The 16,355-nt window shown below is 46.7% G+C and overlaps 1 protein-coding gene across 6 annotated transcripts in view; it reads left to right on the top strand.

Annotated features, from left to right (window-relative positions):
* BAZ2A (bromodomain adjacent to zinc finger domain 2A) overlaps window positions 1–16,355 on the top strand; it is a 35,038-nt gene that overhangs the window by 2,405 nt on the left and 16,278 nt on the right. For 4 of the 6 annotated variants that reach the window (XM_044941513.2, XM_044941514.2, XM_044941511.2 and 1 more), the window contains exons 2-4: window positions 2,483–2,566; window positions 13,491–13,628; window positions 15,229–15,822. In XM_044941513.2, coding sequence (XP_044797448.1) covers window positions 13,493–13,628; window positions 15,229–15,822 — 730 coding nt within the window. In that variant the 5' untranslated portion in view covers window positions 2,483–2,566; window positions 13,491–13,492. Of the gene's footprint in view, window positions 1–2,482; window positions 2,567–3,038; window positions 3,196–13,490; window positions 13,629–15,228; window positions 15,823–15,923; window positions 16,061–16,355 lie in introns of those variants that run through there. The other 2 variants (XM_025283758.3, XM_044941515.2) reach the window with 2 other exon arrangements.

Raw genomic sequence — 16,355 nt, 5'->3', positions numbered from 1 at the left:
TGGGGGGAGAAGACTGTTTTCCATTAATCTGGAGAGGAGAGTGGGACAGGTTGGAATGGTTAACAGGTTGAAGGCTATCTCCCCACTAGACCCTATTAACATGTGAACCCTTCAGCCAGTGAGGGCAAGGGAGGTCTTTAATATTGATAATTACCCTATCTCCATTAGAGAATTCCCCTCCGTCCAAATCCAGCTGAGACCTTAGCTCTGCCCCTTTTCTTCTTGCCCTCTCATTCCCCACTGTCCCCAGTACAACACACTCCAGAATGAAGGGACAGGGTGTCTGGATTTGAGTCATGTTTCACAGGCTGAGAGGGAGCTGGGTGGGGATGGGAGATGAAGGAGAGGGTGGTCAGCAGTGGTGGTTGGGGTTGAATTCCAGGAGTGCCTGGACAGGGAGAGGGAGAAGTAGAGGGATGTAAACGAATCCGCCGTCTCTTGCTTTCTGTCTCTTTCCCCTCTGAGCTCCAGCCCTCTGGCTCCTCAGTGGAGCCATGCACTATGGCAGCTGACCCCAGTCAGGGTGGTATAGCAGGAACACAGGGAGGGTGAGAAAGGGAGAGCAGGTGCTAATTTCTCCCTCCCCATTCTCTTTATTAACCGCCCACTGGCCTGGCTTGTTAGAGGTTCAGAATATTCTCTAGCTATTCTTCTCACAAGTTGCTGAAAAAAATGACCATTTGCCCCTTCCTGTTTCTAGTAGCTTCCTAAAGAGAGATGGGGTAGAAATTGTCCACATCTGATAGGACTGAGGAATGTCTGGGGATCTAAAGGGTCAGTCTGCCCTCTGTCGTCTGGATGTGAGGGAGAAGCACAGCTGCTCTTTGGGGTGGCTTCTGGCAAGAAGGAAACACCCAGCTGTTGGCATATTGACACCCCAGCCTCATCCTTACTCAAAGAGCAAGGAAGACCTCTGATTAGAAGGGACGAGGAGGGGTCTCATTCAAGGAGGAGGGTGATTGTAGTCTTTCTGAATCAGATGGGAAAGAATGGATCCTGCCTCACTTTCTTTTCTAATCCCGAGTAGCCCTTTCCTATCCAACACCCTTCTTCCCAACGGCTCCTGGCTGGGATAGTCCTAGGGGTTGCCCTGGAGACTAGGCCTGAGGCTCGGAAGGGGTGGGGGCAGTCAGTGGGGCACAAGAGTAACCGGCTCTTCCGGAGAGGAGTGGAGCCAGCGGGTGGGTGTGTGTGGGTGTGTGGTGGTGGGGGAAGGGGGCGTGGCTACACCCGTCTGACTGGAGCAGGCTCCTCCCCTGCCGCCCGCCTCCTACTGTCCTGCCCACTGATAGGGGGCGGGAGGTAGGAAGTTCGCCCTCATCTGCCCTGGAAAAGGAACAAGAGAAAAAGAAAAAGGATACCTAGCTCTCTCTCTTGTCCCTTTAGGAAGCTAGTTCCATGCCCTGAGCTCTCTTCTTCACTTGTCTTTATTTGGGGGATGGGGGAGGCATTCCTAGGCAGAAGTTTGCTGGGTCCTTGCTTTCACCAGAAGAAGGGACCCTCCCTCTACCCTGAGTGTGATCCCTATTTACCCAGAGACTTGAGGTTAGTAGGCTTTTAGGGGTCTTGATTTTTTATTCAAGGTAACCCTATAAATCTGTTATTGAGTCGTGGAGGAGAAAAGGATTTTGATTTCTGTCTGCTCCTTCCTACTGGCAACCTATTTTTTTCAGGAGGAGAAACATCCTCCTAACCCTCCTCAGCCTGTCTCTGGCCTACACACTTTGAGCTTTGCTGAAGTTCACTTCCTTCTTAGCTTTTCTGAGCCATTTGTTTGTTGTGGTGAATGAAGTCTGTCAAAACTCAGGAAGAACTCACTTCTCTGTGGAGTAAGAAAATCCAATCTAGACTGATGGATTTGGTCCTGCCTTACTCTGGTCCCACCCAGTTTTCAGATCTTCTTCCTCCCCAGACTCCCAGAGGAAAAAAGTATTTGTTGACCCCTGCAACCTGCCAGAGTTTCATCATCCCCACTCTGAAACTGTTCCTCTTCCAGAGAATTCAGCCTGAGTTTTGCACAGTTAGGCAGTTGTTTGTAAAACTGCATTGCAATGAATTGAATAGGAATTATCTTGACGCCTGCAAAGTCTGTTGAGTTGCAAGGAAAAAAAACCTGGTTTCTGGTCACATTTTATCCACTGTTTGACCTTGAACGAGTTGGTTACTCCCTTCAGGCCATAATTTCTTCATCTAACAAGAGAAGATTGAACTAGAAATTCTCTAAATTCTAACATCACATATGACACTGTTCTCCATTCTGGGCCTCTGCAATAGACACTTTAGGTGATAGATTTTTCCTTTCTTCTCTCAGAAGTTTTCACATATAGCGCTATCAGAAAAAGTACTGTAACTATATAAAAAGTGATTTGGGGCACCTTATTTGCTGGTCAGTTTTCCTGTTCCTCCCCTGTCCGTCTGACCAGATTTAGGCTAGACTCTGGCCTTCCCTTTCTCGTCTTAAGGTTCCTTTTCTTACCCACAGGAATCTTCCTGACCCTCAGGGTCCTGCTGATGTCGCCGGGAAATTGGTGATACAGGCAGGACCGGGCTGCCATCCACGGGGCAGGTGAGTGGGCAGCAGATGGAGCTTGCCTTCTTCCACCTCTTTACCAGGATTTAATTTTTTCTAACCTTTCCCCTCCTGCACTTCCACTTTTCCACTACTTATCATGGGAAATAGCTGCCCCCGAAATGATCTCCCTATCCTATCTCCCGCCCCGCCCCCCCCTTAGGGGACTGGCACATGTCTTGGTCCTAGAAATTTGGTGTAGTCTTTGAGGTTAACCTTGGGTTCAGGGCACGCCTTTCAGCTTGCTCAACGTGATGCGGGACTACCGCCCACAATGAAACAGTGCAGAGGTAGCTTACCGGTAAGCTAGGGTGACGCCGCGGCGCTAGGACCCAGATCCGGGTCAGGGAGCCGGGATGTCCGGCGCTAGGACCCGGCGGCGAAAGGCGGCTCTCTTGCGACCGCAGCTTCCCCGCCCCCTCCGGCTTCGGCTCACTCCTCCCCCGCCGGCCATGTTGGCTCCGCTCGGGCCCCGCGGTTGAGCCGCGTCCCCCTCCCCCCTCCCGGACCCCAGACCCCCTCCCCCGCGTTCCCCTCCCCTCCTGGCGCCCGGAGCGCGGCCATGTGAACCGCCAGTCCCCCGGGGAGAGACAAGCCCCGAGCCTGGCTGGACGCCGCCGCCTCAGGTCTGTTGGGAATGTGGCTGGGGGCCTGAGGGGAGGGAGCCCCGCTTTCATCCGAGGTTTCCCTCAGGGAACGGAGGCTCTGGAACCGCCTACAGCCTTGAGGGGAAGTAGAGGGAAGAGACGCCGACTTTCTAGTTAGGATCCAGCCCTGGGCGGGGGTCTTTCCCCCCGGGGGGCTGGAAGGAGAAGGGGGCTGGCCGGCCTGCTGTAGACCCGGGATGGGGCGGCGGGGGCGGCAGCGAGAGGAGCTGTGGAGGCTCCCGGCGACGGCGGAGGCTGCGAGGAGGAGGCGGAGAAGCCTCCTGGCTGGTGGAGATGACTCCTGTGGGGGACTCAGGGTGGAATCCCCGGGAGGGGCTCCACCTCTTCAGAAGGGGTGGGGATTACCCGAGTGCGAAGGGTAGGTGAGGGGGTTCCCTGGACGGGTTACACACTCCGTTTGTGGGGGTTGGGGCGTTTTGGCAACGGTGAGTGGAGGTTAAAGGGTTTTCCAGGGGTCTCGGGGTGTCTCCTTGGCGGAGTGGAGGGGTGGGTGCACGTTTTCTTGAGCTTGGCGAGCAGGAGCGAGCCCTGCTGGAGTGAAGCTGTGCTTGGCTTGGGGCCCTCGAGTCCAGGGAGAATCCCCCACTCCAAGGATGGGGGTTGGTAGAGCCGGTGCTGAGGCGTCCGGATTTGAGCTGGGCTTAGGGGCCGGAGGGAAGAATAAAGAGGGAACCCTTAACAAGCGGGATCCCTCTCTAAGGGGATCCCCATTTCCGTGGCAGAAAAGATGATCCTGCATCATCCCTTTCTTTCCTGAGGTCCCCAGTTTTCAGGGGAAGGCAGTGCCATCAGCAGTCATCCTTTGTAGGATTTGTTGGAGTGAGAGATTTGCATCCTTCGGGGGGCGATGCGGGGGGATAGCTTCCACCTCCATCTGTACACAAACAGCCCCTCCCCCAAGCCTCCCGCAGGAAGTGGCCGGGAAATGGCAGCTGTGCGTTTGCTGCTGCGTCTCTTGTTGTTTTGAAATGTCCATTTTAATCAGATTTGGTTTCATTTTCTGAGGCCTTCAGGCAAGCTTGGATCCTGCCAACCATGTGGTCTGAGAGTCCTTTCTTTCGACTTTTTTTTTCCCCCTTTTTAGTAAACTTAATTTGTCAACTGAAAGTAGTCACTGCGGTTGCCTCACTGATCCCAATCCCCCCTCCAAAGCGTCTCTGTCTCCTTGTCTGGATTTTTTTCTCCTGAGCTAGAGGTCATAGAAAATCAAACTCACTCATTCACCAGCAGGGCTACACTTTCAGTACAAGTGATGCAAATTCCCTGAGTGTAAAGAGCAGCCAGGAAGACTTGGGATCTTTTGTGGCATGAGAGTGGCTTTTGGGGATCTTGATTTATATGTGTATATGAATATTAAATATATTCTTACATATGACAGTTGCTCTATTGCAGACCACTTGAGCAAGTGAGCTTGTGAAGAAGTTAATTCTGAGATGTGGAAGAAGAGGAGGGAAGGGGGAAGATTTAACTGAGTGGGATTTATGTGTTGGGGTAGGACTGATTTGCAGAGTGAGGGTGGTGAGCTTGTTCCTCAGTGGTGATTCTAGCCTGAGAATAAGTCCCTGTTGGAAGCCTGCTAGTTAACATAGGGGATGGTTTACCTTCTGCAGAAACAACTCATTAGGAGAGTTAGTTATCATATGACTTACGCCTCAGTTCATAAAAGACATTCTCTCTTATTACCATTCATGGAGAGTGGTAACCTTTTCCCCTGTTCTAAGCAAAGTCATGTGTCTGTGAAGATTTTCTTTTTCTCCCACCTGATAATCCCAGGAGATTTTTATTGCAGCGGACAGTGATGGACTCTGTACTATGCCCCCAGGCACTTAGTTAGACCCTGGATTTGGTTTGACGTGAGTTGGCCACGGAATTTTATTTATATTTTGAGAGATGGATGTATTGAGATCATTTGAACTACCCTGAAGATGGCTTAAGCCTAACATTTAAATAATCTTTTCAGTATTTTCCACCTGAATTGTAGATTCTTAGATTAAAGGTCCAGGATAGGACCTGGTAGACATATGATGATGTGACAGCAGCATCATCACTGTTAGGATAGCAGCATTGCTCTTTTTACTGGGGCTGTTGGAGTTGATATTCTGGAAACAGTAAAAACAAGTTCAGTGTCATTGTCCTTTTTTTTGCCCCTCTGCTTGACTGGTTGGCTCCTTTGAGTTGCTTTCTGACAGGGTTGACTTGACACTGATTTTTAAGTTCCCCTTTCTTCAACCTTTGTTTACCTAGATTGGGGCCTGACAGAATAGTAAATTGGTTTTCCCTGTTGGAAATTAAAACAATAAAGGAAGGAGAAGGACTACTCCTGTTTCTTTGGATTCTTTAAGAGAAGTTGATATTTGAGATAGCTATGGCTTCATTCGATGTGATTGATCAGAAAACTGAATGAAGTAAAGCTTTCATGTCCTTTTTGTAAAATGGATGTAGTTTTCTCTCAGAAGTGGATTTCTGAATATTGACTTTGTTGGTTTTTTTTTTTAAGCCTCTCTGTAGAGGAGAAAATTTGAGGTGTAGAGAGAACTATGTGGGCCGACCTCAGAGTCAGTCAGAAATCTAGAATGCCCTGCGAGGCTCATCTTGCAGTCTTGTGGTTCTGGAATTGGGTGTTGCCAAGGGAGAAGCAAAGCTTGTTAGGGTTACTGTGTCTTGCTCCTGTTGACCTTTCTTCTCACCTCTGAAGAGGTCTGCTATATTCTTTTACTAAAATAATAAAATAGTTAAAATAATGTGGAAGTTATTCCAATAACTGGTATGCTGCTCAGTCTTGTGTGAGATGTGTACAGTGAGGCAGTAATGTCAGAAATTTTATTTCCTATGACATAGAGTGACTTATAAAACTCTTGAGGATTTTGTGGGGCAAGTAATCTTCTGGATTTGTTTCTTAGGATGTGAATGTTCTCATATACCTCATAGCCCAAGATTATACTTTCTCAGCATTGTTGCACATGGGTCAGAGGGACCATTTTTCACCACCTTGTTGTTTTTCATAATTCTGATCTATAAAATTATAAATTTATAAAACCTGCTTCACTAAACGGGATCTTTACCCTGCCTTCTCAGCTCAGGTTTTTTTTTTTTTTTTTTTGAGGAGGGTAATATATTTTTGAAGAAAGGGGTGAAGTCTGACTGTTAGAGCTGAAATTGAGAAATAGAGCTTGAAAGGGAAATAACCTTGTTACAGCCTCTGGAGTGTGGCTTTTAATGTCCTGCAATTTTAAAGGCATTTCCAGTTCTCTGGTGAAGTGACCAGAGCAGTGACAGAAAACCTAGCCTAGATTGTTGGTATGTGGTTCCTTTATTCAGTCACCAAAGATTTTAAAACCTGCTATATACCTTGAGTGTTCAGTTAAATCATGCTTCCCTGTTTCTAGGCCTTATTTTCTGCATGAGACATCTGTCTAAAATATGTCAAGATTTGGGGCCTTCCCTCTAGAAGAGTTACCTCTATGAACAATGAAACTGAATTTTTTGTGTTCCTACTATTCTCTGAGAATGGTAGGAGCAAAAAACCTATTCTATATTGGATGAGTAAATTGATAGTAACACGAAAAGATAGGTTTATTCATTCATTTGCTTAATCTACAGGTTCAACAAATATTTCCTTTCATTTTTTAATGTACTCAGCACTAAATTAAGTGCTGGAGATATAATGGTAGAACTAATACCTGGTTGATGCTGTAGAACCTACATGTGTGCTCAGTCGTCAGTCTTGTCTGATTCTTTGTGACCCCGTGGACTGTAGCCCGCCGGGCTCTCGAAGTTCATGGGTTTTTCCATGCAATACTGGAGTGGGTTGCCATTTCCTACTCCAGGGGATCTTCCCAACCCAGAGATTGAACCCATGACGAACTCTTGAACTGGCAGGTGGATTCTTTACCACTGCGCCACCTGGGGCCCCTAGAACGTACATAGTATAGAAGAAATAAGAACAGAGAATAATCATCTTTGTGTTCTGTGCAGCTTGGGCATGGCAGTTGTCTTTGAATAGCTTTCTTTAGTATAATAACCTTCCTTCTTTCATCTTCCTTCTGCCTCACTGTCCTGACTAGAAAAGGGAGGTTAAGGAAAGGACATTATGAGAGAATGAGCCTCAGTCAGTATGGCTATAGTCTGAGTCAGCATTCCAAGGGAAGTCAGTTACCAGTGCTGTCAAAATGGACTATCCTGACAGGAGAAGAAGGCATGTTGATTTTGTGGCTTGACACTTGGAACTCTATTGGTGGAGGAAGACAGCCTAGCCAGGGAAGGGGTTTTTAGATTTGAAAGGCAAGTCATCCTTGTTTGCAGCATCAGGCATTGGGAATAGTGAGAACTTTTGGATCTTCCCCAGAGAATAGGATAGGAATGGGAAATGAGGCTGCTTTTGTATTAGAGCAGAGTTTTTCAACCTTGAGCAAGAGCCAAATAATCCTTTGTTGTGGTGGGTTGTCTTGTGTATTACATGATCATTAGGAGCATCCCCAATGTCGATTTCTTAGATACCAATAGCATATACCTTTCTACATAAATAAATGTCCCCTGGTTGGGAACCACTGTATTAGAGTATGGTGGGTGAATCCAGAGATGTTCAGTGTTCAGAAATATCATAACATGCACCATTACAAATCTAAAATATAGTAATATGATTTATTTACTATACTGCAAGATTTACATTCACCGTTTAGTAAAGACGGGTGTTTGAAATCTCTTCCTAGGCCCCCATATTAGAAATCTCTCTGGAATTTTAGCATTCTGTATGGGAAGAATGAAGCAAGAAGCTGCAGGCATTGCTCAAGGGTCCAGCTGGATGGTGTTGATGTGTCTTGTTTGGGGGTAGGTAGCCTCAGAGGTCTGAGTGTTGGTGTTGGTCAGGGCACCTGCAACAGTGTTGAAATTTGCAATGTTTATTTCAATACTTTGTGCATTGTCAGCCTTTTTCTGTTAAAGCCGTGTCACAGGTCCACAGAGTAGTACCTCTTCAGTTGCAAGTGAGAGAAAGAGCAGGCTGTTTGGCCATGTGGCAAGAGCTTTACTGCCTCAAGCTTAAGGGGCAGTGTCCCTCCTTTAACTCTTATAAATGAAGCTTAAAGTCTCTTAAGAGATCCATTTACATAGTACTGGGACTGGGCTGGGTGCTGGCCTGATTGTACTTCCTGGTCAGGAGAGATGTCTACTATACTGGGGGTTGAGCACTAACTGATTTCCTTTTTTTATTTGGCCAAAATCCTGTTAGTTCAAAGGGAGACACTCTCCTTTGCTTTACTGTTCTCATTAGCTCTAGATGGGAAGACATGATTTACCTTCAGGCCTTATAGTGAAAATCATCTTGGGTAGAAAGGTTAAAATAAAATACCTCTGATTTTATTGCTGAGGGGACCTGCCCACATTTTCTTTGCATTCCTGTACTGTGGTGCCATATTTAAGTGACATCTGAAATTAAAAGGCGCTTGCTCCTTGGAAGAAAAGCTATGACAAACCTTGACAGCATATTAAAAAGCAGAGACATCACTTTGCTGACACAAAGGTCCATATAGTCAAAGCTCTGGTTTTTCCAGTAGTCGTGTACGGATGTGAGAGTTGGACCTTAAAGAAGGCTGAGCAGCGAAGAATTGATGCTTTCGAGTTGTGGTACTGGAGAAGACTCTTGAGAGTCCTTTGGATAGCACAGAGATCAAACCAGTTAGTCCTAAAGGAAATTAAACCCTGAATATTCATTGGAAGGACTGATGCTGAGGCTGAAGCTCCAAAACTTTGGCTACCTGATGCAAAGAGCCGACTCATTGGAAAAGACCCTGATGCTGGGAAAGATTGAAGGCAGGAGGAGAAGCAGGTGACAGAGGATGAGATGGTTGGATGGCGTCACTGACTCAATGGACATGAATTTGAACAAACTGGGAGATAGTGAAGGACAGGGAAGCCTGGCATGCTGCAGTCCATGGGGTTGCAAAGAGTTGGACACGATTGCGCACTGAACCACAAAAGTATACAGTGAGTCTGGCTGGGAGGATCATCCCTGCTTTTGTAATATCTCATAGTAGTAAAATAGTAATGGTTTTAAAGTAACTTGTCAAGGTCACACAGCTAGTGGTAGTAGAGCTGGAATTAGTACCTAAAGCCCACTGTTGTTCCACTGATCTCACTGCACAGCACAGAGTATTCTATGTTTCTTTCTAGGAAATTTCTTATAAATGAAGTGATGGTGGTACTGGTGACCCCTCAGTAGAGGCTACTGGGGAAACAGACCTCAGGCACTAGATAACTTCTCATTCCTTTTACTTATCTGATTTCTGTAAGCCATCCATTTATGCTTGCTGCTGCTGCTAAGTCGCTTCAGTAGTGTCCAACTCTGTGTGACCCTATAGATGGCAGCCCACCAGGCTCCTCTGTCCCTGGGATTCTCCAGGCAAGAATACTGGAGTGGGTTGCCATTTCCTTCTCCAATGCATGCATGCATGCTAAGTCACTTCAGTCATGTTCCACTTTGTGCGACACTATGGACAGCAGCCCACTAGGTTCCTCTGTCCACAGGATTCTCTAGGCAAGAATACTGGAGTGGGTTGGCATTTCTTTCTCCCCGTTTATGCTTATTAGTATATAATTTGTGAGACAGGAAATGGTATACTGTCCCAGACTAGCAGAGATGAAAAAGTCACTAGTTTCCTCATGGATTCAAACAGAAAAAGGACAGCTAACTGTGGCCTATCATTGAGTGGGAGAATATAGTCCAGCAGATATAGGAGAGAAGATGTGTGTCTCACACACCCCAGCAGATATGTGGCTGTGCATAAAATTGGAGGAGTGGAGAGGTGGGGATCAGATGAGATTGGCTCTCATCTGATCATCAAGCATAGATAGCATTTCTAGACTTGCGTAATGAATTACTGAATATCCTCTCTGTGATGTAAGTTTGCTTATAGCTTTGCTTATTATTATTTTGGCTGTACTGCCTGGCTGGAGGGATCTTAGTTCCCCGACCAGGAATTGAACCCAGGCCCCAGTAGTGAAAGTACCGAGTCCTAACCACTAGACCAGCAGGGAATTCCCTGTGATGTACACTTTCCCAGGTGGCTCAGAACTTGCCTGCCAATGCAGGAGATGTGGGTTTGATCCCTGGGAAAATCCCTGGAGAAGGAAATGGTAATCTACTCCAGTATTTCTGCCTGGGAAATCCCCTGAACAGAGGAGCCTGGTGCGCTATAGTCTACGGGATCGACAATCCATGGGGTCCCAAAGAGTTGGACATAACTTAGTGACTGAGCATGCATGCAACCTAGGAGATAGAGGATGAACTTTTCTTCCTTAATGTCTTTCATTTTGGAAGGATCACTATTCTCACAATGCTTATTTATCAGACCGTTAGTGCTAAGGAGTGGCCTTTAACTATAGGGAAATCTTGGAGGGCCCTGAGGTCTTCTCTGTAGAGACCCAGTTTCTTCATTGTTGCCTAGCAAGTTTGGATCTGCTGCTTATTTTAGAATGAAGATAGGAAATCCTGTATGGTAAATAAGTTTATCCTAAAAACTTTTTCTCCCTTAAATTGACAAAATACATTGGCTTTTATTTTTCAAATTCTAGTTAAAATTGATGAAGGTGGAGACAATTACAGTATTAAGCATGGAAAATCTTATAGCTATCATACCATATGCTATACTGGGTTTTTGTTTCATGCTCAGGTTCTTAGGTTCACCTAATGGTGGCCAATTTGCATTATCTAGCATGTTCAAGAATATGGTTCTTATAAACCTTGGGCAGTGGTCTTATATATTCTTAACTAATTTTTTCATTCTTTAAAAAGCTTTACTTCTAGTTATTTTATTTTTTTAAGAAGTTATTAAAAAAAAAAAAAAAACCTCACCTAGGGGACTTCCCTGGTGGTCCAGTGGTTAAGACTCTGTGCTGCCAGATTTGACCCCTAGTCAGGGACCTAGATCCCACATGCACAACCGAATAAAAACAAAACAAAAAATGTAACCTAGGACTTCCCAGGTGGCACAGTGGATAAGATTCCATCTGCCTGTGCAGAGGACATGGGTTCAATCCTGGTCCAGGAAGATTCCACATGCTGCAGAGCAACTAAGCCCGTGTGCCACAACTATTGAAATCTGCGTGCTCTAGGGCCTGCAACAAAGAGTAGCCCCAACTCTCCGCAACTAGGGAAAGCCTTCTCGCACCAATGAAGACCCAGCACAGCCATAAATAAATAAAATTATATATTAAAAAACACACATAACCTAGGTCTGCTTATTATTTCATCTTGGGAGCTTGATAAATCTTTCTACCTGAATTCTTCTGTCCTTTTTCAAAATGTAGTAACCAGAGGAGTTGCTTTTTCTGTATCACAACAGATCATGTCTCGCACATGTCAAATTAGTATGTGCTAGTATATCCTAAGAATCTGATTGATGTGTCAGACTTTGCCAATAATCCTAGCTTCTGTTTCCTATCTTTCTTCCTTTTTCTCTTTGCTCTATCAAAGGTAAATTTACTCTTTAAAAAAAATTGTTTTTTTAATTTTTATGAAGATCTATTTATTTTCGGCTATACTGGGTCTTAGTTGCCACACTGACTTTGTTCAGTTGGAGCGAGCGGGGGCTAGTCCTTGTTGTAGTGTGTGGGCTTCTCATTGCGGTGGCTTCTCTTGTGGAGCACAGACTCTGGGGCGGTCACGCTCAGTAGTTATGGGGCACAGGCCAAGCTGCTCCACTGCATATGGGTTCTTCCTAGACCAGGGACCAAACCCATGTCCCCTGCATTGGCAGGCAGATTCTTAACCACTAAAGTTCCTCAAAATAATTTTTTTTATTTATTTATTTATTTTTGGCTGTGCTGGGTCTTTGTTGCTACAAGGGCTTTTCTGTAGTTTTGTACAGAGGGGCTACTCTGTAGTTGCAGTGTGCGGGCTTCTCATTTTGGTGCACAGGCTCTAGGGTTCATGGGTTTCAGTAATTTTGGCTCCCTGGCTCCAGAGCACAGGCTCAATAGTTGTGGTGCATGAGCTTAGTTGCTGTGTGGCATGTGAGTTCTTCCTGGACCCGGGATCGAACCCATGTCTCCTACAGTGACAGGCGGGTTCCTTACCACTGAGCCACCAGGGAAGCGCCAAAGATAAATTTATTCTAATCATCATTCCTACTAGTATATCACCTCATATTCAGTAGAGGGTAAAGAACTTTTTAATCATATTTCTCCCCAATGAGCCACTGCATTTTACAGTTTAAGTACCTAGCAGTTCTCTCAGTGACCCTTTACATTTAAGCCACAAAACCAAAACATGGGGAAGTAGTCATAACAAAATACTGTTCTTTAGTTTTCCAGCTCTGACACTTTCCAGAGCTATGTTCTTGAGAGCGTAGGATTTCCCATGAAAAAGGAGTAGAAGTGTTACTTGATGATTTGAATTTTGCCATTATGATCAGCTTTCCTGAAATGTGTGCTTTTCAAATTCCTTTACTCAGGTAACTATACTGTCTTCTGATGTCTGAGGCTATAGATAGGATAACATGAAAATTAACTCAACTATAATAATAAAACATGATATGTATTAAATATACGTTTTCTGCCAACATGTCCATGCTTTCCTGTCAAAAGATGGCTTTGGGAACCTTCTGTAGACCCTGAGAATGGGACTCTGACCTTAATTGAGGGGGAGAAAAACGGATGGAGAATGTTTGATTGAGGGCTAATATCTAACACAGAGGGGTAGCCTGGGCTGGGAGTTAAAAGGGTGGAGCTTATACCGGGGAAAGACTCCTCCAGGCAGCTATTTTGGTTTTTCTCCCTAACTCTTTGTATCTCTACAAGGCTGATTTTTTCAAAAATACTTTCTATAGGGTCATTGTCCAGATTGAACGTGAACGTGAAGTCACTCAGTCGTGTCCAACTCTTTACGACCCCATGGACTGTAGCCGACCAGGCTCCTCTGTCCATGGGATTTTCCAGGCAATAGTACTCGAGTGGATTGCCATTTCCTTCTCCAAGGGATCTTCCTAACCCAGGAATCAAACCCGGGTCTCCCGCATTGTAGACAGACGCTTTACCGTCTGAGCCACCAGGGAAGTCTAGATTAGGAGTATATTTCCTCTTCTTCTCTTTTTCCTCAACCCTTATTCTCCCCACCACTCTGCCCTGTCCAGTACTTAGATAGGAGAAGGGTAAGTAAAGTAGATGGAAGGGTGGGGGCATTGCTTCTAGAATATTTCAGGTGACATAACCTTGTTTAACCGCTAGTATTTTTTTCCCCTTTCTCTCCCCTCCTACAGAAATGGAGGCAAACGACCATTTTAACTTTACTGGCCTTCCCCCTGCACCTGCTGCCTCAGGACTGAAACCCTCTCCCTCCTCAGGGGAGGGGCTCTACACTAACGGGTCTCCCATGAACTTCCCCCAGCAAGGGAAAAGTGAGTGTGAGGGCCATGCGGCCTGGGAGGGAGTGGGCTTCATTTTTTTATAGTAGATTGATGGGATCAGTGGGCTCGCCTCTGGGTTGGCTATTTCACAACAGCTCTCTTTTATGTCAGGTAGGAAGGGAGGAAGTGAATCCTCAGAACTCCAGCTGCTGGAGAGAAATCAAGCTTCTTAGAGCAAGTTCTAGGGGGTTTTGGAAGAAACACTGTTAGTTTTAAGGTTGGAAGAGATTAGAAGAATATACTGGCCTTTTCATATTAGCTTGTTCTTCTGTTAGCCCTGTTCCCTAGCTACTGCCCCAAAGTGGTGAGGTGGCTACTGCTTCTGATAACCAGGTTGCACCCGTGAGAAAGAGATAAAGGGCCAGTCCTCTGAGAAACTGTTTTTAGAGGTTGGAGTAGCCGCCCCTAGGACTGGAGGTAGAGGGGTTGGGTGAGGGTTGGGATGTGTTTGCCTTTTAGTTTGTGCAGCGGAGAAGAGGGCGGATGCTTGAAGTGCCTGTATCACTTCCTGTCCTTGTGGATAGAAGAGAGGGACAGGGAGAGTTTTAAGTTTACCTACTTCCCCAGAGAGAAACATCTGTAATTCCAGACGGAAGTGCTGCTGCCAGGATCAGGTCTTTCCCTTGATTTGGCTTATCAGTTGCTCTCAGCAGTGGCTCTGCCAAGTACCTCTCTACTCTTGCCTTGGTTTCAGTCAGGTACTTTATGCTTGGAAGCAGGGGGAGCTCAAACGCTTCCCTGTTTCCTTGCAGCAGAAAAATACTGCCCCAGGCTTATGCTTAACCAACACTCCCTCCTCTATTCAACCAGAGGGTTGCAGATAGAAACTCCCTCACACCCCCACCTCCCCTGAAGCTTCCCTAGTATTTTGGTTTCTTTTATTCCATTGCCCTCCAGTCCAGAGGCTGCCATGGGTGTTGAAAGCTGAAGTCTGCAGTACTGGTCATGCAGAGATTCCCCTCGGTGCCTATTACCCTGTGGGGTACGGTGCCTATGGGGAGGGGCCAAGTCCAGTCTCTTCTGAGCTGGGATCTTGCTGCTGTGGTGACTGCAGATTCTATTCTTAGCCCAGCACAAAGTGCTGGATCTGCATGTGCCAGTGAGGTGGAGGCTGTCCCTTCTGGTGCCACCGTGGGGCCAAACAGGCACTGGGAAAGGCAGGGGGGCGGGGGAAGGGAAATGGAGAATTCAGTCATGCCACTCCAAGGGAAGAATTCCTCCAGGGAATGAGGGTGGGGAAGAATGCAAGTCACTGTAGGGATTCGGCAAACAGTTTCATTTAGCAAAGAAAAAAAAAGAAAAAAGCCCTGAGCGTCAGCAGCAGCCATCTCCCTGCTGGTCGTTCCTGTAGTAGGCCGTGAGAGTTCCCCAACCCCCTACTCAGCAGCCTCAGCCGCAGTTGCTAAGCTTACATCCAGGAGCATCTGGGTTTGGTGTTCCCTGGAGACCAGAAAACTGTAAATATAGTAGAGGGGGAATCCCCCACCCCTTCACCTTTACTTTTTCTAGTCAGTGCTGTTCCTTTAGAAGAATTGGTATTGTTACTTGCATACATATCTGAAACTGACCCTTTTCCCTCCTTCTCTGCCAGGTTTGAATGGGGATGTGAATGTTAATGGCTTATCTACTGTATCTCACACTACTACTTCAGGGATTTTGAACTCTGCTCCCCACTCCTCCAGCACCTCACACCTCCATCACCCCAACGTGGCCTACGACTGTCTCTGGAACTACTCACAGTACCCATCTGCCAATCCTGGCAGCAACCTCAAGGACCCACCCCTTCTCTCCCAGTTCTCGGGGGGACAGTACCCACTCAACGGCATCCTTGGGGGCAGCCGGCAACCTTCATCCCCAAGTCACAACACTAACCTTCGGGCTGGGAGCCAAGAGTTCTGGGCCAACGGTACCCAGAGTCCCATGGGGCTTAACTTCGATTCACAGGAACTCTATGATTCCTTTCCCGACCAGAATTTTGAGGTGATGCCCAATGGACCCCCTAGTTTTTTCACCTCCCCACAGACTTCTCCTATGTTGGGATCCAGCATCCAGACCTTTGCACCCTCCCAGGAGGTAGGCAGTGGTATCCATCCTGATGAGGCAGCAGAAAAGGAACTTACTTCCGTCGTGACGGAGAATGGTGCTGGCTTAGTAGGCAGCCTGGAGCTGGAAGAAGAGCAGCCAGGTATAACTCATGTGGGTCCATGAGCTGGGTTGGGAGAGGGAAAATGGGGCTGTGGGGGGCAGTGGCTTTTTGAGGTGAGGAAAACTTGTCTTTCCAGCTCTCTGCAGTGGAGGCTGATTTGCATGTTGGTGATTAGCAGAGCCAAGTGGCTGGTGTTTTTGTGGCAGCAGCACCAGCTCGAGAGTGGGAGTGCAAATTATTTCAAGCTCATGCAGAGCTGCTGGCCTGGAGAGGGCAGGTGGGCGAGCCCGAAACAGCCCCAACAGACACCCTGCATCAAGAAAGGCTTCTTCTAAGATATAGGAAGGGGTTGGAGCATCAGCAAGAGGCAAAGAGGCCAATTTGATTTGACTGTGGCAGAGCCAGACTGGCTGCTAAAGTGGGCTGAGCCCTAAGTAGTGATTGGCACATGAAGGAGGGAAGGAACAGGCAGAGCATACCATTGCTTGTCTACTCAGTCTCCTTTCTTTTTTGTTGTTCTTAGCATTGGTGCATGTGCAGTCCCTCATCTTTTCCCTCAGAATATAATTTGC

Source organism: Bubalus bubalis, chromosome 4 (assembly GCF_019923935.1).
Source record: "Bubalus bubalis isolate 160015118507 breed Murrah chromosome 4, NDDB_SH_1, whole genome shotgun sequence".
Classification (NCBI taxonomy): domain Eukaryota; kingdom Metazoa; phylum Chordata; class Mammalia; order Artiodactyla; family Bovidae; genus Bubalus; species Bubalus bubalis.
Note: the sequence above shows the minus strand (reverse complement) of the source record. Positions and strands in the feature narration are given on the sequence as shown.